We start from the raw sequence: 25,271 nt of genomic DNA on the forward strand, positions 1-25,271 counted from the left end.
ATAAGAAATATTTGTGGACATTTAAAAAGATAACACTTTAATATACTGGAGTCTAATGTTGCTCAGTATAGATAGAATGTATGTTGAGGAAACACTGGAAAGTATTCTATAAAGGATGAATGAGGTATAGAAAAGATTGCTATTCAACGGTGGTAATAAAAAAGGACCCATATTACTGAGTTTATTCAATTCAGACTTACTCTTGGCAATAAGTTTCAAGAAAAGGTTTTACAACTTTCTGAGTTCTACTTATTTCTGTGTTTCTTCCATTTAAGAAGAAAAGCATACATTGAGTGAAGGCAGGTGGGATTCACTTTAAAAACTGTTAAGTCTTCCCCACAGCAGGCATCCTGGGCCGCCTGAGACTGAAACCTCACCCGGGAGTGCCCCAGACTGCAGTCACACAAGTCAGATTCTTGACAAAAAGGGAAAACCCTCCACCTGCCCCCACCGCTTTGCTCAGTCTCACAAGTTCCCACTTTCCTCCCCATTGCTGAAAGCGGCCCCTCCCCAAGGGAAGCCTGGCCTTTGTGTGGCAGCCCGCAGGGCCTGGCGCTGGTGGGCTGGTGGCTCTGTCCCTTCTACTGAGTACCCACTGCCTTCTTCTTCATTTGGTCTAAGCTTCAGTGTTTTGTCACAGCCCAGAATATCACTGTTTAGTGGGGAATTTGGGTCACAGAAAGGTGAAGTTTTCTTGTGAGCACACTCCCTGCATTAAAAAAAAAAAATGACTCCTATGTCTCCACGGTGTGTTGCTATTTAAATTTAAGACTCTCAGAATTATATCTCAGTAGGGCTATGGTTTTGCAAAAATTCGGGGGCATAACTGAGCTGAACAAAGACATAAATGGTATTTACTTAGCATTTCCCTGGCCCCACTGGACGGGTCCCCTCCTCACCCCTCCAGTTTGCAGTCTTTGCCCGCATCTAAGGGAAACACTCATTTTGTCATTGTTTCGCTCTTAAGTATACACTCATTTTAATAGTTACATATCAAACTTCATGTGTTTATTTGATATTTTAGATCATTAATTTTTCTTGTTTAGAGTATATACTTGTGCTGTGCTAAACAAACAATAAATAGTATAAACAGCAAAGTTATAAATTTGCCTTTTTAATTTTTAAAGAAATAATACAGCTTACCTTCTAAGCATTCAGGAGTTGAACTGTTGCATTCATGCTGCTTCTCTTTTGTAAACCTCAAGGTTGTTCTGTTTCCTCATGAACAGGTGCTGCTTTCATGCTCCCATGTGTTCCACAGAGTAAGTCCACCCCTCACGCCTGCCCAGGTGCCCCACACATCGCTCTTACGGTACAGAGAAACCATAGTCATTTTCAAGGCTCCTGAGAAGAGCCCTTTATTTTATTCATCACCACCATCTGTAGTTAAAGAAACATGACTGTAGGCTACAGTACAATTCATCCTATTTTGAAAATCATGAGTTTTCTGACAAAAGAACCACAAATGTTTATGTAACAGATTGTTGTCAGTAATGCATGTCAGTGACAGCTAAATTCACATGATCGATCTGCATGTGGTCCCATAGACACGCATGACTCACCTTTGTGCTAGTGGATTTCAGAAGTTTTTGATGTCTTTGCATGTATATTCTTGTAAGAAATCACTTTTGGAACAGGTTTCATGAGGAAGGTGGTAGCACCTGATGAAACTTCCTCACTTGATAACCTAAATCGGGCTAAGTTTCATAGTTACGGGAGAAAAGAACACTGTAATTAGAACACTAACATTGGAAGTAAAGACATTGTTTATAAGTAATTGTAAAATTTTAAGTGAAATATTTTTCTTCAGGCATGTCTTCAGGCTTTTGAAAAGTTCACAAATAAGAAAACCTGTCCTCTCTGTAGAAAGAACCAGTATCAAACCCGAGTGATACATGATGGGGCCCGCCTGTTCAGAATAAAGTGTGTGACCAGGTGAGGATGCCAGGCCCATTTGGCGCTAAGCAGACACTTACAGGTCAGGCTATGACAACTAACTGGTTTTTTGTTTGTTTGTTTTTTGTTTTTTGTTTTGAGACGGAGTCTGGCTCTGTCACCCAGGCTGGAGTGCAGTGGCCGGATCTCAGCTCACTGCAAGCTCCACCTCCCCAGTTTACGCCATTCTCCTGCCTTAGCCTCCTGAGTAGCTGGGACTACAGGCGCCTGCCACCTCGCCCAGCTAGTTTTTCCTATTTTTTAGTAGAGACGGGGGTTTCACCGTGTTAGCCAGGATGGTCTTGATCTCCTGACCTTGTGATCCGCCCGTCTCGGCCTCCCAAAGTGCTGGGATTACAGGCTTGAGCCACCGCTCCCGGCCTAACTTGTTTTTCAAATAGTGGGATTTTATCTCTCCTCTTGGCCACTATAATTTCCCCAGGGCCTTGTATAGCACAGGGCTTATAACAGCTACTGAAGTATAGTAGTTGGTTCAGAGTCATCATAAATTAGTCATTTTCAAATATCTGTGTTTTAGAATCCAAGCCTACTGGAGAGGATACGTTGTCAGAAAGTGGTACAGAAACCTGAGGAAAACAGTACCTCCCACAGACGCCAAGTTAAGAAAAAAATTCTTTGAAAAAAAGGTAGGTAGAGATCATGAATTCTCCAGATATGGTCTCTGTGTGGGTGATGCACTTGGGGTCAGGGAGGCTAACAGAGGTGGTAAGACTTTGAGACTTACTTCACTTTGAGGGCCTTTTAAAAATGGTTGAGATGCTGCTAAAAATCCTATTTAACTTAAATTGACTTTCCAACCTAGACGGTAAAGTGCTTTTAGACTTTCTTTTCTAGTTAAATCATAAAATTAGGTTAAATCAGAACAACTTCTGTTTGGCCATTTTGTGCTAATTGTTTAAATAAACTTACCTCTTCAGACACAAGACTGGAAACCAGCTTAATTTTTCCCATCTCCTGGGCTATACGTAAATGAAGACACCTGCTGCACATCTCATAGTAATGAACATGGAAGCCACCTATAAAAGTAAAGCCCCCACATGCTCCCATTGTATCGAGTACCTCGTGGGGTCATCACAGTGAGCTTCAGAGCTAACTTCCATGTCTGCCCTCCCTCTTAACCACTATTTATGTTTCAGTTTTACTTTTGGGGGGCTTATTTAATAATTCCCATTCCTTGTCCCCATACGGAAAGGACCGTCCTGCCCCATCAGCCTGTGGCTTCAGGCGAACAGCAGCAGCCCCGAGGCTGTCATATGAAAGCCTGAGAAGAGCTGTAGCATTTATAATGGCCCAGCACACAGTGGGTGCTGGAAGTTCTGTATTTATTATCGCTATTAACTCATTTCCTAGAATATGGAGAGCAGTTACTGTGTGTTTGGCCAGTCTGTTCCTTCCGGAGAGCAGTGTCTCTCGTCTTCAGAGATCGTTCATCTCGGGTGTTCCTTCTCAATTTGGTAAAGGACCGCCATGCACGATTGCTTCATCCTTTCTTTACATTCTTTCCAGTTTTTTATCTTCAGTCGCTGACAGTCAGTCTTGTTCTCTGGGCTACTCTTAGTAATTTCTAATATGTCATAGTTGGTTGTCTCTTAGAAGTGATTTTTTTGTCACCTCTTATAAAATTTTAATTACAGATTTGATAGTCATTTTACCTTATATATATATTTTTCACGTGCACACATCATTTTATACGAACTCTTGAAGATAAAGGCCCACTCAAAGTGTTGGTGGTCTCAGCGCATCGCACTGGAGGAGAACTGGCCCAGCTTGCTGGAAACAAGTGAAGCAACCGTTACAATGTGCCTTGTGTTATCTTGTAAAGTAGCCAGTGAAGGTTAAGTTTCAGTGTTCAGTGCTCAGGTGTTCAGATACCGCAGCCTTCAGCTTCATGGAAAAAGGAAAATGAAAAATAAAAAGCAAGTGACCAAGAGCAATCAGGGCAGGGAGACCTAATCAAACAGGTTCCTCAGTTTCTAATTCAGTCTCTCCCACAGAGAGACGGAACTTTACAAAGCAGATCCATAGCTCTGTCCCACCGGACGTTGGGTCCGCGGCCCTGTGGCCATCCTACCTCCCCACAAATCCTTTTTTTTAAAGTCCCTGGTTCATCCTGTCTGCTGCCCCCTCATCCTGAGTCCTCATCGCTCCGCACACCCCGCTCTGATCCCCGCGTCTGCTCTTCTGAGCACACTCATGCCCGCACACAACATGTCCTGCCTGTTCCTACTGGCTCCCTCTGCCTTGCTTAAAATGTGCCAGTTTTTCAAAGCCTAGCTGAAGTTTTCTTCCAATTTCTTTGGTCTTCTCTAAACCTCTATTGTGTGTTTAAACAACACCATGTAAGAGATCAAGAAGAACAGAAGCATGACTGATAGTCTAGCTTTTATATTACAAATGCGGTCTTTCCTTTGGGGCTTTTAAGATGATCTCAGAAGATTTCAATTATCTGGGAAGAAACTGACAAGGAAAACTGAGTTTTTATTTTTTGCAGGCGTGGTAGGGAGGTATATGTTAAGAACAAACTGTGTAAGTTTTTTATTTTTATACATTTTTATACAGGGTTTTGTTATGTTGCCCAGGCTGGCCTGAAATTCCTGGGCTCAAGTGAACCTCCCACCTCAGCCTCCCAGTTAGCTGGGATTACAGGCAGGAGCCACAGGCTAGGGCAGTGGCTTTCAGACTTTTCCTCAACCACAATAAGAAATATCTTCTAAACAATGTTAACAGAAAAACCTAACTCTGTAACGTATTTTAAAGAAGTTGATTCTGAGCTGATATGGGTGACTGCAGGCCAGGAAACCAACCCACTCTCAAGGAGTCCTGAGAAAGTGCACCCCGGGCGGTCGGATTACGGTTTGGTTTTATACTTTTTAAGGTGTAGGGGGGAGTTACAGGCAAAGACATCAATCACTACATGGAAGTTACACACTGGTTTGGCCAGAAAGGCGTGAAACTTGAAGTGGGGGCTTACAGATTCTAGGTGGATTCAGAGATTCTTTATTTGCAGTTGGTTGGAGGAGTAGGGCTTTAAGTGCTGGAGTCAGCAGAAGGGAATGTCTAAGTTGAGGATGCTGTGTAGCAAGACTGATGGCCTGCAGCGTGGCTGTCTCTTGCCGGGTATAGCCTTAGGTCTTGTTTGTAATTTGGTTTCTTCCTGCCTCAGACAGTGTCGTCAGCCTTATCACCTCTTTTAACAGGATAGTGGTCGCTTGAGCTTAAACTCCAGCAAGGCGTGGGCATAATGAAGGGCGTCTCACCTTTCTTCCCATTGTGGCTGGAAATTCCATTGTTAAGGCTATCCTAGGGCCTCCTTGGCCAAGAGGGGGTTCATACTGTTGCTGGGGCCTTAGGATTTTTTTTTCTGAGATGGAGTCTCCCTCAGCCGCCCAGGCTGGAGTGCGGTGGCACGATCTTCTCTCACTGCAACCTTTGTCTCCTGGGTTCAAGCGATTCTCCTGTCTCAACCTCTTCAGTAGCTGGGATTACAGGCACCTGCCATCATGCCCAGCTAATTTTTGTATTTTTTAGTAGAGACAGGCTTTCTCCATGTTGGCCAGGCAGGTCTTGAACTCCCAATCTCAGGTAATCTGCCCGCCTTGGCCTCCCAAAGTGCTGGGATTACAGGTGTGAGCCACCATGGCCCGGCCAGGATTTTATTTTTAGCTTATAGCAATGACCCGCCACATGTATACATTTAACAGAAACATAACTTTCACAAAGCAAAATCTACTGTTACCACAGGCACCACACTGTGGTCATTTTTATTCCATTTCATTTCCAAAGTGCTCGGCCTACTACATTAATGTTATGAGTCAATGATGGGTTGTAGATACCAGCATGTCTGTATTATCAGTAACTGTCACCTTAAGCATAATACAAGTGACTGTGTTATCCCCTGAACTGTAATCTTACCTCATTCAAGTTTCAAGTGTGCAGGTGGGGAGTGACAGGAGATGTACACATATACACACACACACATCATAGTGAGGTTATACTCATCATTTGTTACATGAATAGGCATCCTATCATGTAACTGTTGCTCACTTATCCCATTTGGCCATAAACACTTGAAATCTGTAAACTCAAATCTCATGTTAAATAAATGAAGATTGAACTGACTGTAAGACAGTATATTAGCAGTGGGTAGTAGCTGCCTGTATGGGTTCATGCCCTGTGTGCGTATATACCTATATGAGTAGAACTCAAAGGCTGTCCTTTATAATAAAGACCACTTCTTCATCATTTACCAAATGACCTCACAATTTGATGCTTCTTTTCTTTTTTTTTTTTCTCTTTTTTTGAGACGGAGTTTTGCTCTGTCGCCCAGGCTGGAGTGCAGCAGTGGCCGGATCTCAGCTCACTGCAAGCTCCGCCTCGTGGGTTTACGCCATTCTCCTGCCTCAGCCTCCCGAGTAGCTGGGACTACAGGCACCCGCCACCTCGCCCGGCTAGTTTTTTGTATTTTTTAGTAGAGACGGGGTTTCACCGTGTTAGCCAGGATGGTCTCGATCTCCTGACCTCATGATCCGCCCGTCTCGGCCTCCCAAAGTGCTGGGATTACAGGCTTGAGCCACCGCGCCTGGGCTTGATGCTTTTTTTCTACCTTTCCAACTGAATAAACTCATTCTGTGAGTAAAGGGAATCCTCTCGGAAATGTTAATCTACAATTTTAGGATGCCCTGCATGTTTAATGGAATCTGAAAGATTATCGAACTAGGTTATTGAATGTCACGTTACCCAGGTGTGATGGTTAATTTATGTGTCAACTTGACTGGGCTAAGGGATGCTCAGGTTATCTGGTTAAACATTATTTCTGGGTGTGTCTCTGAGGTATTTCCAGATGAACTGAGCGTTTGCATCAGTGGACTCAGGAAAGTGAATTGCGTGTGCGCACGGGCACGGTCTCACTCTCTTGCGTGGGCTTTCTCTCTCTCTGTCTCTGCCTGACTGCTTGAACTGCGATGGTGCTTTTCTGTAGATACACAGAAAGAGAGGTGTACCCATATAAATAGAAATCATTTTAAAATTACAAAACTGCTGTATACAACTTTATGCAATTAGAACTGAAAATATAATTGAAATTACTTCCTGTAAAAATAGCAAACATGGAAAGAAATTTAAAGTATGAAATGACTGAAAAAAAATTATATGAGCATCTCAGTTTTTACTGAAAAGATATTAAATAAAATTTAACAGCCATTCTTAATAACGACAGACATTAGAACTGGAATGAAATTTCCTTGTCACAGTAAAAACTATGTGTTAAATACGAAAAACACCTTGTTTTAGAGAGTAAAATCGTAAAGAAAACTAGGTTCGTTTGTCATCACACTTGAGCCAATCCTTGCCAATAACACATGAAAACAAAATATATGTGTGTGCATGTATGTGTACATATGTATATTATATAAATCCATACATGTATATTACAATTTTATATTATATTTATATTAAAATAAGCCAAACAAGGAATGTACCACTGATAAAATTTTTTTCTGATGGAATAAAAGGCTTGAATAACATGATAGACATTTTACACTGGAATGAGTAAAAATGTCCACTTAGCTTATATAAATTTAATGTAGTTTCTAACTCCCAAAGGAGTAGTATAGGCTGTGCATTTGGGATTTTACAGGTTAACTCTAAAGTTTATCTAAAGAGGTATGAAGAGCTAATAATTTTTTTAAAAGATTGATGAGCTAGCACAGCCTTGTTAGATATCAAAATATATAAATTTGGCAACTAAGATTCTTGGGGAATAATAGACAAACAGTGAAACAGTATTAAGTCACACATCTCAGCATACAGGAAATTTTAGTGTACTAAAGAAGGTATTTCAGACCATTGGAGAAAAAAATTGAGAAAAATCAGTTGGGAAATTGAGTTCATTCATGTGAAGAGGGATTAAAGAACACTGCTTTATACCTTACTGCCAAAAACATTCCACATGGATTACATTCTTAAAAACATTTTAATGGATACATGGAATTAATAGAGTCAAATAGCTTCGTGGGTGCCTGCTCTCTGCCTGTGCTTTATTAGTCAGGGGAGATAAGGAGGGAACAAACAAAACACCACGATCCTAATAGAACGTGTGCAGTTCAGAGAGCTCGGAGAGAGCTTGGACCTGATTCAGCTCTGATGCAAACGGTACGTTGCACGATTGCCACAGTGGCTTTTACAGCGTTCTGAAGGCAAGGCTATAGAAAAACATTGCAAGAGCCGGGCGCGGTGGCTCCTCACGCCTGTAATCCCAGCACTTTGGGAGGCTGAGGCAGGCAGATCACCTGAGGTCGGGAGTTTGAGACCAGCCCGACCAACATGGAGAAACTCCTTCTCTACTAGAAATACAGTATTAGCCGGGTGTGGTGGCGCATACCTGTAATCCCAGCTACTCAGGAGGCTGAGGCAGGAGAATTGCTTGCACCCAGGAGGCAGAGGTTGCGGTGAGCCAAGATCGCACCGTTGCATTCCAGCCTGGGCGACAAGAGTGAAACTCCATCCAAAAAAAAAGAAAAAGAAAAACATTGCAAGAACACACTAGGTGGTAATTTGTCCTGGTTGACAAGGCAAAATGATCATTTTGATTTACATGTTTAGTACAAGTGGAGAATTTCTTCGTATATATTATATATTCATGTTTAGGGGTTGCATCCATTTTATTGTTCTTTTTTAAAGATGTAATCATATGAGTAGAATATTTGACAGCTCAAAACTGGAAGAGCTTAATAATAAATGTGAGACAAATAATACACAGACCCTATCTTAGTAAAGAAATTCATCATCATCCACAGAACAGTCTTTTTATCTAGCATAATAGTATACTATTATCAAGTTTATCCAGTTTAATCTGGGTGTAACATGTGAAAATGTCATTTTTCCAATGATAGAAACATAATTTTATTATTTTCACCAAGAAACAAACATGTTTCAGTAAAAAAAAAAAAAAAAAAAAAAAACTGCTTTCAAGTACCTATAAAAAAATTTTAACAGATTATAAGTAAAACGAGGCTTTTTAAGCTTCTAGAAATCACAGATTAAGATATTTAAAATAAAAATATAACTGTTGGTCTCAGGTTCTCAGCTCAGTCTTCATTTTCTCATTACATTTGTTCCTTTATGTTTCCAAAAGTTCTTCAGAACTAAAAATGTGTACTAAATAAGGACCAGCTTCAGGGCTTTTCAGTCTTCTGGACTCTGCTAAACTACTAGAGAAACTTAGGGCTTCAACGAAGTCAGTGCCAGCTTTTTAAACTCATCCCACCAAGTTAGAGGAAAAAGCAAAACACCACATACCATCAGAATCATTTCAGAAAAGAAAGATCCTTTGAACACCAGAAAAGAAAAAAGTACCTGACCGCACACTAAAGGATATTCCTTTCACACTGCAGACATTTGGCCTTATAAATGTTTCACTCCCTTGAATTTATTCTTTCTTGGCTGGCAGATATGTGAAAACTTGTTTGCTGTACTTGGGAACCATTGGTTTCGATCGAAGATAAGTTGCCTTTAGGGAAAGAGAAGTCTAATCAATAGAAAGAAGGGCAAGGAGGGATAATAGTTTGATATTTTTAGACATAGCTGATTAGAAGTGTTTGTTTCCCTTATGTTTTAGGATCTCACCAAGAGGGATATGTTTTTAATACTCAGGATGAGATTAGCCCAAGCCATTCTGTTTTTATAAATTAATCTATTTTGCTTGTTGAACTTCGTTCCTACATTTTTACTCCTCTACTACAGAAAGAGGTAGTGAAGTGTTTTCTTCAGTTTTCATGCACCTTTTGGGTGTTGCCGAGTGAAACACAGGGGCCCTCTTTCTGGAAGAGGAATGCTTACATACACTGCAGGTTTCTTTTCACAACGCTAAGATGTCATTGACACATTCCGAACAAAACCCAGCCACAGCAGTGTGTTGTGCTACAATGGAGGTCCTTTCAGCTATGTTGAAGTCTTGTGGTAAGAACTGAAAAGGTCAGATGTTGAGTTTTGTACCCTTAGGTAAGTGTCAGAGAAGAAAAATTCACTCAGAAATGCCTTTGTCAGAGAGGGTGTTTGAGTTGTCTGGGGATGATACAGTAGTCCTCGTACACTTACTCATTCAGGTTTTGAGGAACGCAGATCAAAGAGGCCGGGCAAGGTCACTCGAGCTGTTCTGCTAATACCTAGCACCGTGTGTACAGAAAGTCCACAGTGGTGCCCAGAATGCAGCGGCTGAGCCTGCCTGCCTTTGATCCTTATCTAGAAACTCTGCTAGCATATGTCAGATGATGGAGGTAGGGTCTTTTATTGCTGCAATTAAAACTTCTCAAGTGCATTATATTATCTCCACCCCAGCTAAAAGTCCCGGACATTGTTTAGAAAGTGGGGTGAGTGATTTGTCAGATGCTGGGGCAGCTTTAGGGGCTGCTGGCTCCCACACCCTCCAGCACAAGATTTCTCTGACTTTTTTCATTTACATCTCACCAAACAGCATAATGGTCTTAAAGTTTGCTTAGTCCTTTGACTTCCTTTATCACATAGAGATGGCAAACATTCTGTTGCTAACTTGAAGTGGCTCCAAGCAGCAGGACTGGAAGGATATTAAACCAGTAAAAGCTTATCAACTGATTCATTGATATGCTGTAAATTCCAGGCTTTTCATTTTGCTTTTGAGGGCGGCCATAAGTCAACACATTAGTAAGCAATTTGCCGACATCAAGATGGATCACTTAAAAAGCCCTCCTGGTAGACAGAGTTCACCTGGGTGCTTTTGTTAGTATATTTTTTAAAAATGTTTAGCCAGCTTGTTACTTGTAAATGACCAGTAATTGTTTTACATATCAATAACTCAAACTCTTACTTAGTTTATCAAGTATCTGAAATGTGAGGCTTAAAAGGAAAAATACATTAAGACATTCATTCTTTGTAAAATTGAAAATGTTCAGGTATTTTGTCTGTTTCTGTAGAATTCATAATATCAACCATTTGTTTAAAAACTAGAAATCAGTTGTCATTTGTTTTTGACAGTTCTTGCCCTTTCAGTTACTAAGGTCATCTAACCCACATGAAAAGTGAGGGAGTAAATAAAGGAATAAAGAACGTTGCACACAGAAGAATTTGACAATTAAAAATATTTAATAGTAGCTAACCACAGAATATTACTTTGAATTAACTACAGCGGTTAATAAATGTTGACTTTTACAAGTACCACCCTTGCTAACTTTTGAATACTCAAAGCTATAAGAATATTCATCCCAGTTCACTTTTTAAATTTGTCATAAATGCCTATGAAAGGACTTTCAGTATGTTTATTAATAAGCTAATGTCAATGTTATGATTATAAGCTAAAGTTGATGTTTTACTGAATTTTGACACTGGAAATACCTTGAAAATCATTTTAGGTAGGCAGTGTTTTTTCTCAGTTCCCCCAAAAAGGATTTCTGCTGCACTCCTTTGCTCTCATTTCTCATGTGTTGCGAACCTAAAGTCAAAATTTCTTGAATGCTAAGGGCCTTACAAAGATGAATTGGTGCTTCCCTGAATCTAAGGCAGTCATTCAAGGAGATAAGCAATGCACACAGGAAAAAGCTAACACTGGGCAGCTGACGTGTGTGGAATGAAAGCAGCAGCAGTGCCCTGTGAGAGCTCACAGAAGAGAGGTCACCTCCAGCCCAGGTACCTGGGACACATGGATCCCACTCGCCATTCATGTGCAGTCAAGGAAACAGAAATATCTAACAGTGATTCACTGAACTGAGTCAACAAGTTTGGCCAGACCCTCAGATTCACACAGGAAAGGAAGGAACAAGAAGGAAGGAGGGTGGCCCGTGGGGAGTGACCTGGGACAGCGTTCCCAGAGGACAGAGGCTGTCGAGGGAGGTGGGTGGGGCTGGGCTCCAGTGACTTGCCCTTGTGGGTCTTGCCCCCCTGCATGGTCCCTCTGCCTGTGTCCTCACTGCTTCCTTCCCAGGTCCCTGTCCCACCGGCTGCATCGGCCCAGGGCTGACTTCCCAAGAAGCCTGGCGATTCCTCCCTCCCTCCCTCCTCCGTGTCTCCCCAGTCCGGAGCCACAGCAGCATGCATTCCATCGCATTCCGTCGTCAGCGGGGCTTTTCTTGCTACGCGGGAGCTCTTTGTTAAAGGAGCCACTGTTTGTCCTCCAGACCGTGGGGCTAGCGCAGCGCCTGTTCCATGGCAGCTCAGCACTTCCCCAGCTCTTTTCACCCCAGCCCCTTTAGAAATTGTTGTCATTCACCGTGTGGATCCTGTAAGTGGTAAATTTAAGTTAAAATTATTTACTTTAGATTGATTAAAATGCATATTAATAGTCTTTAACCACCATTACATATAAAGGGAATTGTTTTTCTCATTGAGGAAATGCTTTAATTCCTCTTAAATTAAGAAAGAAAAAAGTATTGTTAATAAGTGTAAAAATGATATTTGGTTACATAGGGTGAGTGGATATTAAAATATAAATTAGACTTAACTGTATTAAAAGTCTATGTGAACTGCTTTCATGGACCGGCACTTGGAGTTGTGTACTTTGCGAGCCTTCATTGTAAAGGGGGTGCTGACCAGCACCTCTGGGGCTAAAGGGGGTGCTGACCAGCACCTCTGGGGCCCAGGTGTGAACACCCAGCCCGCGCGCCTGTCCAGGTGCATGTGGAGGCGACTCCGGTGGTTCCCGCCTGCTGCAGGGCACCCTTCCTGCAGGGAGCTGGGGAGAGACAATAAACAAAATATTTTGTTAAAATTTTCAAGAAGTAGTAAGTGCCAGGAAGAAAAATACAGAGAGGAATGGGAGAGAGAGTGAAGTGGGGGTGAGATGTTTGAAATAAGGTGGAAATGTCTGAGGAGATGCACCCTGAACCCAAATGGAGGGACCGTGCCATTCCCTGGAACCTCTGTCCAGGCAGAGGGCAGTGCGGCTTGGCGTCTGGGAGGGGCAGGCTGGCAGAGTGTGAGCCGCTGGGCACAGGTGACCCTTCCAGGACCCAGACCCTGTGAGGCCCTGAGCTGGGCGCCGAGCAGATAGGTCATTTTCAAGAGGGCGACCTGCAGCCACATGAAAACTGGAAACTGGCCTCAGAGCCCCGGGGGTGCGAGGTCAGCAGCTGGGACCCAGACCAAAGAGGGTGAAGAGGGCAGGGCTGGGGACTCCCAGGGAGAAAGGGCCATGACTCGGCCCCTCCAGCACAGGTGCTTCCTGGGAGCCTCCGCAGGGCATGCCCATGGAGGGGAGGCCCAGAATAACCACGTGAGACGCACAGCTGGGGCTGCAGCATGCGGGGCTGGGGAACTGTGTTCCAGGTGACAGGAAGGCAGCAGGCATGGCCTAGTGCCATGAAAATGAAAACACAGATCCCTGTTTGAAAGAGAAAACATGGGGAAAGTGCCGTTCAAGTACTAAAAGTATAAAGCTGTATGTACTTCTGTGGCCTCTCTCTCCAGTGGTCATGTAGTATTTTTTATTTGCTATTTAATGTTATTCTAAGAAAAAATTAAATTATAAATTTTATGACTTTCACAGTGCATCTTTACACCAGAATGTCAGTTTTAAGTGCAAATATAAGAGCATTTAATTCATACGTGGAATCACCAAAAAGTACACAGTTGGTATTTCCCACCCCCTAATGCACACACATATCCTTCTTTCCAGAAGAGCTGGATGCTAAGCACGGCTGGCTCTACTGTTTTGACTTTGGCTCTGGATACACACAGGTTCTAGCCAAGCCCTGCCTTCAGCTCACTGAGGAATCAGGTCTGCAAGGGGGACCCTGTGTTTCATATCCCCTGGGAAGGCGGGTCCAGGGAAGTGACTTGCCTAAGAAAGGATGTGGTGCGGGGTTCAGTGTCACTGTCAGAATTCGAAGAGAAAAGAGAACACCTGGGACAGAGGCAATGGCTTGAAGCAACAAAGGCTAAGAATTTCCCAGATCTGAAGATGCAAGCCACAGATTTAAGAAGCCCAAGGAAGCCCAATATGACTTTGTTTAAGTGTCTAGTGAGCCTGCAGAACACGAGGCACTGAGTCATCTTGGAAGTGGCCAGGAACGAGGAAAAACGATGGCAAACCCTGCAACCCTGCAGATTTCCCAGTGGGAACAGCAGAAGGTGGGATGACATCTCCGTGTTTCGGAAGAGACCTAACCGTCAGCCCAGACTTCCATATGAACCAAATGAAAATTACATTCAAGAAGAGAGGCAAAAGAAAAGCCATCAGACAAAAAGAGTGTGCCACCAGAATGTCTTCATGAAAGGAAATTCTTTTTTTTTTTTTTTTTTGAGGCGGAGTCTCGCTCTGTCGCCCGGACTGGAGTGCAGTGGCCGGATCTCAGCTCACTGCAAGCTCCGCCTCCTGGGTTTACGCCATTCTCCTGCCTCAGCCTCCCGAGTAGCTGGGACTACAGGCGCCCGCCACCTCGCCCGGCTAGTTTTTTTGTATTTTTAGTAGAGACGGGGTTTCACCGTGTTAGCCAGGATGGTCTCGATCTCCTGACCTCGTGATCCGCCCGTCTCGGCCTCTCAAAGTGCTGAGATTACAGCATTAAAGGAAATTCTAAAGGATGCATTGCATGAGGAAGGAAAATGGCCCCAGACAGGAAATCTGAGAAGTCAGTGGTAAAAATTTGAGTAAATCTAATAGACATTGATTCCACCAGACAAGAATAAGCATGTCTCAGGTTAAAAGAGAGAGAGCGAGCTTATGACAAAAATAACATAAAGCAGGAGAGGAAAATTAAGAAGTATGCTGAGATCCTTGTATTGATTGGTTCAAGGGATAAAAATTCCAATTTAGACCTTAATAATGTAAGTATGTACTTCTAGGGCAACAGCTAAAAGAATAGAAACAGAGTTTTAACCTTCAAAATAGTAAAGAGAATAGAAAATTTTAATTGAAAAGAGCAAAATTTTAAAAAAATGGCAGGGCAGATGGAAGGCACAGAGCAGGATAGGTGTGCCGTTTGTGTGTCAGTAACAACTCAAAGTGGACTGAGTGCTCCAGCAACCAGATTATGTACGTGTTACTCAGAGGAGATGCTTGAAAACATAAGAACTGTGTGTGTGTGAGTGTGTATCACATATGATACGTACTATAATATACACATAAACTCTTCACAGAAGAAAGCTGATGTATTGATACCTGACAAAAGCGATTTTAAAGCAAAGGCATTTATTAGAGAGAATGGTGTAGACCACCACACCGAGCAACTGTAGCACATATTTCCTTTCAAAGTACAAAGATACCATTATAAAAACTGACCATATACTTGTCCATGATGCAAATTTCATCATAGGTTAAGACATTTATGTTTTGTAATTTCAGCTTTTGGATTTGGGGGTGCCCGTGCAGGTTTGTTACTGGATGTATTGCAGGACGGCGATGTTTGGGGTACAGATGATCCTGTCACCCAGCTCATGAGCATAGTACCCAAAAGTTAGTTTTTCAGCCCTTGTGCCCCTCCCCAGTCATCTCAGTATCTCATGTTACCGTCTATGTCCATGTACCTCAAGAAACTTAAGTCATGTAGAGTATGTTCCCTGACCACAGTGCAGCTGAGGCTAGAAATAAAAGTTTTTAAAAAAACAGAAATATCTCACATTTGGAAATTAATAAACAGTTCTAAATAACCTATTATAATGGAAATTAGAAAAAATTTCAATTGAATAGCGAAAGTACATAACAAAACTTGTGGAATGGAATATTTCATCAAAACTTGGGGAAAGGACATTTGCGTCTGCCATGCTAGGTTTTCTTCTGTGGAATCAAATACCTGACTGTGGAATTAGTTTGTGATTCTTACGTATATTAACATACCCTGAGCATGTATTCGCTTCCTTGCTATATTACACCAGTTCCTATTAAGACTGGGGCACTGAGTGTTAAGGGCCACTCTCCCTGAGATTTATTTGGTATGTATGCAAAATTGACAAGTGCCTGCCATGGTCAGTGCACGTACTGAGCTCTTGAGAGGGTTTAAAGGTGGGATGTAATGACAGGTGCAAAACCCTTTAAAAACCCTGGATGGTATTATCAGTGTTAAGAACAACACTCCTGGCCCCAGGAACTGACGTTCTAATAAAGGAGATAGGACCTGTATGCCACAGTGACTGAGGCAGAAGGAGGCATTTAGGTGACATCACTATTGGACCTCAGAGTCTTTGTCATAAATAGGGCCACTTCCACAGTTGTTCAGAGCATATGAGCTCTATTTCCATCTAACGTGTTTGAAGGAAAATGTACTTTAAACAGTCCTAATGATGCTGTCTTTGGAAGTTTACCTTGAGCTGCAAGTAACTCATTCATGTAACATCAGGACAGCTGGGATTCCTCCAGGCATCCTGGAGAGAGAGATACACTCACGTATGATAGAATAATATGCACACAAGGTGATACTGTAACATAAATGCATATCAACATACGTATGTATGTATATGTGGCCCACGCACTTACTGTGTTCCTCACGTGGCTTCCGAAAGCTCACTCACAGCGATACCCATGCTTGGAGTTGGGAGGTGACACCTCAGGAATGATCAATAATGCTGTGTTAAGTAACTTTGCATATTTAAAAAATATGATCGGTAACTTCTGTGACCCTGGTTCTTCAACCTGAATGGGCCTCGGAATCACCTGGAGGGCTTGGAAAACACAGATTGCAGGGCTTACCCCACCCCCCGCCCAGACTGCCCTCGGCAGGCCTGGGGCAAAGCCTGAAGCTCTGCTTTTCTCTCAGGTTCCCAGGAGCTGAGGCTGCGGGTCTGGGCCCCACTTTGAGAATAAACACCCAGATCATATTTTTATCAATCATTCCAAATAGTACTTTTATGTTCAAAACTCATCTCAGAACATACCGCACAACTTGAAACACTTCGCAAGGTCTGGATAGAATGTGACCCTTTCTCTGAGGTATAATTTTGAAGGAAGAAAAGATCTTGCTTTTCAGGCATATGTGGAAAGTATCTCACACCTAAAAACAATTTACAGAAAACCTGAATTACAAAGCATCAACTGGAGGTCACTGTATATATTTCCAAGTAATTTTTCCTTTTACAACATATAGAGAACTCTTCTACTTTCAATAATTTATTTAGATATTATTAGATATTTAAAAGGCCAAGGAACAAAGAAAACTAAAATTAAAGCCTTAGGAAACATTACCAGTTGAAGACCCTAAATTAAGATACAGCTGCTTGGCAATTATAATTACATTCAGAGTGAAAGAGAGTTTGACTCATAAATAGAAAAGCAGCTTCCACCGGGCTTCCAAGTACAGCTAATCCCAAAACACAGGTGCCTGGAAGATCCTCAGCCACCCCCTTCATTCAAACCCCAACCCTTGTGGACCGCCTGCTGTGTTCACAGAATGTTCTTTACTCAAAAGGATCTCTCATCCTTAAAGCCAATACTCATTCTTCTAACATCCCAGGACAAAGGCAGCTCATAGTCTCCACAGCACTCGACCCTGTGCTGTCTCACGATCTTTTTGCAGAAGGGAGAGAATTGGAAGAGAATTCCATGTCCTCAAAGGCACCTTCCGGAGTCTGGGGACTTCAGTACACATGACCTTCTGCCAGGTGACCCTCTGCCAGGTGACCTTCCTTCTGCCAGGTGACCTTCTGCCAGGTGACCTTCCTTCTGCCAGGTGACCTGCCAGGTGACCTTCCTTCTGCCAGGTGACCTTCTGCCAGGTGACCTTCCTTCTGCCAGGTGACCCTCTGCCAGGTGACCTTCCTTCTGCCAGGTGACCTTCTGCCAGGTGACCTTCTGCCAGGTGACCCTCTGCCAGGTGACCTTCTGCCAGGTGACCCTCTGCCAGGTGACCTTCTGCCAGGTGACCTTCTGCCAGGTTGCTCCACATTAAAAAGAAAAAGAACGTGAGGTCTCCGGTAGACTAGAATATTTGAAACCTGGACAGTCATGGACCATCCAAAATGCATTTTCCCCATCACACATCTAAACGTGTGAGATCCCCATGGGCCCTCTTCATTTCATCCTTCGTTGGGCTTCAAGCCCGATTCCATGAAGCAGATGTAACTCCTGAATCAGGGCACTTCTAACTGCTGGACAAAGAACCCTCGAATTTCAGTGACTGAAAGCCGGAGCTTCCGTCTCCTAGGACAGTTCAGGTGTCCTGACTTGCAGGCAACATGCCAGCCTGTGGGGCTCGGGAACTGTCTCCCTCTGTCCTTCATCTGCCACCCCCCAGGGCTGGAGAACACCCGGAAGAGACACGAGCCACGTCCATCTGGAAGAACTATTTCACGTGGCCCCATCTGGGCTTGGGGGAACGGGAGATGTCATCTCTGGGTGAGCCACAGCTCTGCCCTTGAAAGGACAAGCAAGAGGGCAGGCAGCGTGGCTGACAGTCACCACTGGCACAGCCTTTCACACACCTTACTCTCCTTTGCTTTACATTCGTCTTCACGCTTCCAGAAAAGGAGCTGCTGGTGTGGCCCTGAATGAGCTACCTCTCCGAGCCTCAGATGACACCGGTGACTGCTCTGCCAGGACTCAGACCTTTATAGTGTAGGATGGCTTGAACCTGGGAGGCTGATGCTGAGTCAGCACTGATGGCCCCACGCACTCCATTCTGGGTGACAGAGCAAGATGCTGTCTCCACCAAACCAAACAAAAACACCAAAAAACCAAAATACTGTATTCAATTAATAAACGTTGAAGTGATAATATTTTGGATATGTTGGGTCAAATACAATATTAAAATTAATTTCGCCTTTTAAAAAACTTAATGTGACTGCCAGAAATTTAAAAATCACATACGTAGCTCACAGTACGTTTCCCTGGGACGGAGCTGATCCTGCAAAATTCAAATTTTTGTCTCGACTTTTAATTTCAAATGTGTTCCTGCTAATGGTCCAAGCTCACTACCAAGAAAACAGCAGGGAAGGGAAACAATATACCTTTCCCCTACCCTCCTAAATTCTTTAGCTGGAGCCCTGTAAATTAGACCAAAAGCTTAACAAAAGAAAATTACGCAGATTTACTTAATACGTCCCATTTGATCTGGAAACCTTCCTAAGGCAGTGGAGACCTGAAGAGACAGTGAGGCCTGAGCGCTTTCTCTGCTAGGCTGGATTGAGGATGCGGAGGCCGTGGGGAAGCGTGTGAGGGGAGTGAGCTGAGGGTGGTGGGTGGGAACCACGGCAGGGCCTGTGTGTGCTCAGCCTACTCGCGGCTCCCTCCGTCTTTGGAGACGAGGGTGCCTCTCACAGGAGCGTCCTGTGACCCACTTCAGGGGTGGGGAGGGGTCAGACGGTCCCTCCTGCAGCTGTCATTTCGCACATTCCTTTGGGAAGGAACGTTTTTCCTTAAAATATTCAGTGTGCCAAGGTGCCCTATTTTGGGGTAGTGTATTCTGAACCCCATTAGGTAGGGTTCTTGTGGTCATCTGTCCAGACAGATTATCTGGATTTATAGTTAAGCAAGTTAAGTAAGACAGACATGTATCTATTTCCCTAAAAAGTATTCTTTGAAGACAGAGATGAGGAAGGTTACCAAAATAGATGGTCAGGCTCGAGAGCGTTTCTCCACAGCCTCCACCAAGCTCGGGTGTGAGCCTGCCCCTCCCTCTGTCCTCCCCAGTTCACAGAAATCAGCCACCGAATCCTGTGCTCATACAACACCAACATTGAAGAGCTCTTTGCAGAGATCGATCAGTGCTTGGCCATAAACCGCAGTGTTCTTCAGCAGTTCGAAGAAAAATACGGCCATGAGCTCACAGAAGAGGAATGGGAGAAAATCCAAGCACAGGTAGGCGCGGCTGGCGGCCCGGTAGCCAGCGGACTCAGCTGCAGCCGGGGAGGCTGTGGGGAGCGGCTTGTGGCGGGAGGTCAAGGACTCACTTTGGGGAGCCGAGGAGTGTCAGGCCCGGGGTAACCTCTGCCGTCGCTGCCCCTGCACCCATGGTAGGACCTGCGTCGTGGGCTTTAGGGTGATGGCAAAGGTCCCTTTGGTTTGAAATTCTGGAAGTTCCTCTTGTATGATGCCGTTTTGTGAACCGTGAAAACACCGAAGGGAACAGATCGCCTTCCCAGGTTTCCTGAAAGTTCCAACCTGAGAACGACCATGAGATGACTCAAGCCAAGGCGGGGAAAACTGACTTTAAAAACCATAAAATTAGGAAGTTTGGGAAAGTTTAGCAGTTAGTCAAGTATTTTGAAAAGCAGTCCTCTTGATTGCTTACTTAAAAGGAAATATTAATGTTCAGCATTTTAGAAAGTATTTTTGTTTCAAAATTGCTTGTCACAGGTGTCAAGTGAGTGTCACACTAACCCTTTCCACAGTTCCCAGGAGTAACAGAGCATACATATATAATTCCTGTGATTTTAACACAGAATGAAACTTGCGCATGTTTAGAAGACCCATGTCTCGGGGCACATGACGCTCATTTCAGTTTAAGTAACTTTCTGCTGTGATGAAACTAACCTGCGTGGCCTCCTCCTGTCCTGTGTGCTGCAGGCTCTGCGCCGGGAGACCCAGGAGTGCTCCATCTGCCTGGCCCCTCTCTCCCCTGCTGGCGGTCCGCTTGTGGGTGCGGGCCAGCGTTCCCGAGAGACGGCCCTCCTGTCCTGCTCACACGTGTTCCACCATGCGTGTCTGCTCGCACTCGAGGAGTTCTCCGTGGGAGACAGGCCTCCTTTCCGTGCCTGTCCTCTCTGCCGCTCCTGCTACCAGAAGAAGATTCTTGAATGTTGAATTCATAGTCAAGGAAAGTTAGGTAATGCTGAGGAAAGAAGTTTACCATCATTTTGGATGAACTGCCTGAGTTCTGGGTTAAGTACTACAACGCAATCTGTTTCCCAGGGAAATAAGCTATTGGTAGTTCTAGGAAATCTAAGTATATTTTAAAAGATGACAGCCCATCTAATTTTAGTCTTTTGTCTCTAAAAAGTAAATTTCAAATTTATGAGTTGAATCACTTGAAATATGAATGGCAAAAAATGAGAGCTTGCTTGCTTTTAAAAATGGAGGTTGAGACAGCTCGTGTCTGACCGACACTCCTTACAGTAAGTTCCAAATGTAAAACACTCCTTAAGTTCCAAATGTTTTCCACTGAGACTTTGTCTTAAAGCCTTTGCCATTCCTAATATTCGTTTTGTAATAATTGCTGTATTTCTGTGTCATAAAATATGAAAATAAAATATTCAGTTGTATTTAACATCAAAAAATGCAAATTTTAATGTCTTAGAGCAATAAAGTCTGTTTTAGTTCATACGTTTAAAAAAATGCGAACCTTTTTGGATAATAATTGTTTTTGTCACTGGTTTACTATTACTGGGAGCTTGGTTATTTGCAGTAACCAGTTACAGTCTCATCAGTTAGGTTAACCCTAGCCAAGTAACAGGTAAAGCCCCAAATCTCAGTGGCTCGCTGAAGACACGTGATTTCTGAGGTGTCCAACCCGTGTCAGCCGTGGGGTGAGGCAGGGTAAGGGTCTGCCGGGTGTGACCCTGGCTCCCTTTTGTCTTGGGACACAGTCTCCTTTGCCCCAGAGTCCCCAGTGAATCCTCTCACTGCTGGTGGAGGGGCAGGAGGACATTGTTCCAGGCCATGCTTGGAAGTGGCGCTCATCACTCCAGCCACAGGTAACTACAAGGGGCAAGGAAAGGGCAGGGTGTGGGCCTAAGGGGAAGAAGCCAAGTGGGTGTGCACATGGCACGCGCTCAGAATAACACAGCGTCTAATGTGAGAAGTACCAACATTTTTATTTTTATCTCATTCCTTAGAAAAAATACTCTCATGTGTTTTGTGATTTACACATTATATAGCTACATATGTATCATTTATTAATAAATATGCATGCATTGTGGTGTGCTCAAACATTTTTTAATGATGTATACCATCAAAAAATTTGGAGACTAATTTGGAGAATGCTTTAAACAATGAGTAAGCACTTCTATTGTAAGAGAGCAGAGGGAAACTGAATCACAGAACCTCACTTTTCTGTAAGCTGACATTTCTCTCCCCATACTGTGACAGGCAAAGCACTGGCATGTGTCGAAGCCCAGGGCAGTCCGATTCTGCCCCCCCAAACTTTGGATCTAGAGGGAGGGACAATCCCGGAGATACACGGATCATTCAGTGATGGGAAGAGCCCAGGAAAGGCTGTGCCTAGGGCTGCGCCCAACACTTCCTCCGGGGCTTTCTCATGACATCCGTGGGCCACGCCATACACTCCCCGTGAGCGCCTTTCCTGCTTATGTTGGAAGAGCCCATTTCTATTCTTTGTACCTAGTGCAGTACTTTACTAAGGCAGGAACTAGTGTTAGTTGTAGGCAACAGATACTCAGAAAAATCGGTGGGATGAAAGGCAGGAATGGTCATCTAACTTCACTGAGGATGAGGGTCGTGAAAATCCCATGAGTACTGAGAGTAGTCCAGGGCAGCCTGTGACAGTTAACAGAAAATCAGGTGTTTTCTTACTGAAAAGTGGCCATGGAATGGCACGCCCATCAAAGGCTTGGGAGAACAAGTTGAAACCACAGAACCATAAAAAGGACCTGAGTGAAGTAGCTGCTTCTCTGGACAATTTGAAGATAATGACATATTGTCAGGTCAAGTCATGAAAACAATGCAAGCTTTTACACAATTACTCCACAGCCTCATCAGGTCTCTTCTATGAAAACTGGGACACTGACCAAGAAAGAGTGGGGCCTTCAGAACCATGAGTTCATGGCAGGACTCGGTGGACAGGGAGAGCCCTGTCTGCTGCCCTCATTGTGGCTCCCCAGTCAGCTACCGCAGTCCCTACGGGATGCGGCCGTTCCTCCCTTATTTTAACAGGTTGTAACCCAGTTGTCTGGTAGTCACCTTGCAAGATGAAGCCACTTCTTGTGCCTTCTCACACATCCCTCTTTGCCTTTAAATCCACTTAATTAGGAGCCTGCCATTCCATGAGCTGGGGGAAATCATTAAATCAGTATCAAGTCCAGAAAGAGAATTCTTAGAGAATTGTGGGACTGGAGGCATTTGATAAGAATAAAGGTTATAATCTAGAATGCGGATACCTGTCATCAATCTTTACCAACCAGATAATAGAACTGTAAGGTACATGACTGAAAAAGAAACTGAAAACCTCAAAGAAAAAACGAGACTGCGGTTTTACTGGCCTGTATTTCCATCCAGTTCATCTGCCCACTATGAGTGTGGCCCCAGGCAAATGTCTGCAGCTTTCTGAGTGGCGTTCCTCATCTGTAAAATGCAGGTGTGTATTTTCTGCTTCGCGAGGTGGTCCTGGGGGTGACTGTGGGACCACAGAGCACTCGACCCTCCACACCACACCCCAGGCCCCTCTCACCACCCCTGCTGCCAAGTCTTTGATGAGATTCCACAGTAAAGACTAAAAAGAAAAGAAAAAGTAAATCACTCTTCAGACTGAAGGAAAGCTAGGCTAGAGTGGTGGTGAGGAGCAAGTGAGCAGGAGAAGGACGACGCTCCCCTTGCCACTTAGTTCTCTGATTCTACTGTGAAGTCCACACAGAACAACTGTGGATGACTTCAAGACGCTGTAAAAGAAAAGCTGCAGAATCACTATAAACTAGCTACAGCAGTAACAAACGTGCTTGGTTCTGAGGTGTCAGTGTTTGTAAGCAGCATCGTTCATCCAGTAACAGCTTTTCAAAGGAAAGGAAAGCAAAGGAGAAAATATTACAACAGCCACAAAACGGTTTTAGTAAGTGATAAAACTTCAGTTCTCAGATCCACAGCCCACAGGTGACTCTCCACCTCCTCACGCTCAGACACGACAGGTTCTCCTACATCACTCTGGTCCTCTACAGCCACTCACACCAGGGCCGCCCTGCTGTTCTTAATCCAGGCTCATGAACTTGACTTCTGTAGCACTTTTAGAAGTAACAGCAGAACACCATATCCAAGAATAATGAGGTTTTGTCTGAAGTTCCTATTTGATTATAGTTAACCTTGAAAAAAAATGTTTCCGAATTAAAGAACACAGAATTGGAAGTTAAATAACTTCTCTTGAAAAGCTAAGTTTATTGCCTAATATTCCTTCAAGACATATGGACCAATCACCAAGTTTTGAAATTTTGTCTATTTGTTAGTTTTAGGAACTTCTGTTTTCTACAATGCAACAAATAATTTGCATACACACTACTTTTGCTTCAGAGTGGTATTTGCAGCAATAATTTTTACCTAAACAATATTCAAACACCAAAAAAACAAAAAATACTCCAGAAAGGCCTTTGTATTATTTCTTCTTTCAAACCACAATCCAAAGGGATGCTTTTCAAACTGAAGTTTGCCGTCTATTAGGAGGCCACAAAATAACTTAGTGTTTGTCTAGTATTTTTAAAAATAACTAAAACGGAAGGTGCCAGCATGCACGCTTAGGAAAAATGGGTACTGTCTTGTTACATTTTTGCTTATATGTATCTGTGAGAGAGAGACAGAGAAAGACAGTGTGTGTGTGTAATGGCTTATTTCTTACTGTGGTCAAAAAGTTGAAAGCCACTGACGAGTAGGTTTCTGTCTGCCAGTAAATTAACCAGATGCTAACAGCATTTATTCTTCCAAGAACTCTGGGTTAAGTTGCCCAGACCACAAGTAGGTGCTGTTCAGTCCTTTTATGGAAAAAATTAGAGAAATCAAACAAGTCTAAATAATTCAAGTAATTAAATAAAATACATGCTATCAATTATTGATGCTACATTTTGGGTTATAAGAAATTGATCTACCAATAACTGCACAACAGAGAAAGAAAAATCCATTTCTTCCTTAATTCAGCATTCATCAGAATTATTACTGCCCTGTATAAAACTGAAATGGAATTAGCCTACAAATGCCCTTAAGTTTTAGCCATGATGGCATTTAAGATGGAAAAAACAAAAGTATAAGCCCCACATATAAATGCTTATAAACCAAATATGAAATCACTTTTTGTAAAACTTTAATTTCTAAGACATTTTAAAGTCACACTAAAAGTATCTCATCAAAACAAGAGTAACAATGTGTAAACAAAATAATCAGTAAACAAAAATGTTTACTAGTTTACTAGTGTGTCCAAATGTTACTTTTAAAAGTTAACATTATACCAGTTTTTTCAAGTTTAAAAAGTAGGTGCTGCATCTATGTTCACATTTTTAAAAAAACTTATAAGAACTCTGCCTCTGGCCGGGCGCCGTGGCTCAAGCCTGTAATCCCAGCACTTTGGGAGGCCAAGACAGGAGGATCATGAGGTCAGGAGATCGAGACCATCCTGGCTAACACGGTGAAACCCCGTCTCTACTAAAAAATACAAAAAACTAGCCGGGCGAGGTGGCGGGCGCCTGTAGTCCCAGCTACTCGGGAGGCTGAGGCA

At 43.3% G+C, this 25,271-nt stretch overlaps 2 protein-coding genes and 2 long non-coding RNA genes across 4 annotated transcripts in view; 1 reads left to right on the forward strand and 3 right to left on the reverse strand.

Annotated features, from left to right (window-relative positions):
- RNF32 (ring finger protein 32) overlaps positions 1 to 21,123 on the forward strand; it is a 37,199-nt gene extending 16,076 nt beyond the window's left edge. Inside the window, exons 6-10 of the mRNA XM_011941542.1 lie at positions 1,230 to 1,262; positions 1,811 to 1,935; positions 2,474 to 2,582; positions 19,538 to 19,705; positions 20,414 to 21,123. Of these exons, the coding sequence (XP_011796932.1) occupies positions 1,230 to 1,262; positions 1,811 to 1,935; positions 2,474 to 2,582; positions 19,538 to 19,705; positions 20,414 to 20,650 (672 nt within the window). The 3' untranslated portion in view covers positions 20,651 to 21,123. The remainder of the gene's footprint in view (positions 1 to 1,229; positions 1,263 to 1,810; positions 1,936 to 2,473; positions 2,583 to 19,537; positions 19,706 to 20,413) is intronic.
- Positions 12,296 to 20,411, reverse strand: LOC105511374. Its single transcript, XR_001001715.1, has 2 exons — positions 20,381 to 20,411; positions 12,296 to 12,652 (listed from the first exon to the last, which is right to left on the reverse strand). It is a non-coding gene; the product is annotated as an uncharacterized LOC105511374 (long non-coding RNA).
- LOC105511373 lies at positions 16,947 to 18,805 on the reverse strand. Its single transcript, XR_001001714.1, has 2 exons — positions 17,774 to 18,805; positions 16,947 to 17,501 (listed from the first exon to the last, which is right to left on the reverse strand). It is a non-coding gene; the product is annotated as an uncharacterized LOC105511373 (long non-coding RNA).
- Positions 21,124 to 24,843: 3,720 nt separating the features above from the next.
- The window catches only part of LMBR1 (limb development membrane protein 1), a 176,224-nt gene continuing 175,796 nt past the window's right edge, over positions 24,844 to 25,271 (reverse strand). The window contains exon 17 of the mRNA XM_011941598.1: positions 24,844 to 25,078. The gene's annotated coding sequence lies outside the window, so the exon portion shown is untranslated. The remainder of the gene's footprint in view (positions 25,079 to 25,271) is intronic.

This window comes from Colobus angolensis, unplaced genomic scaffold, assembly GCF_000951035.1.
Source record: "Colobus angolensis palliatus isolate OR3802 unplaced genomic scaffold, Cang.pa_1.0 Scaffold2, whole genome shotgun sequence".
Classification (NCBI taxonomy): domain Eukaryota; kingdom Metazoa; phylum Chordata; class Mammalia; order Primates; family Cercopithecidae; genus Colobus; species Colobus angolensis.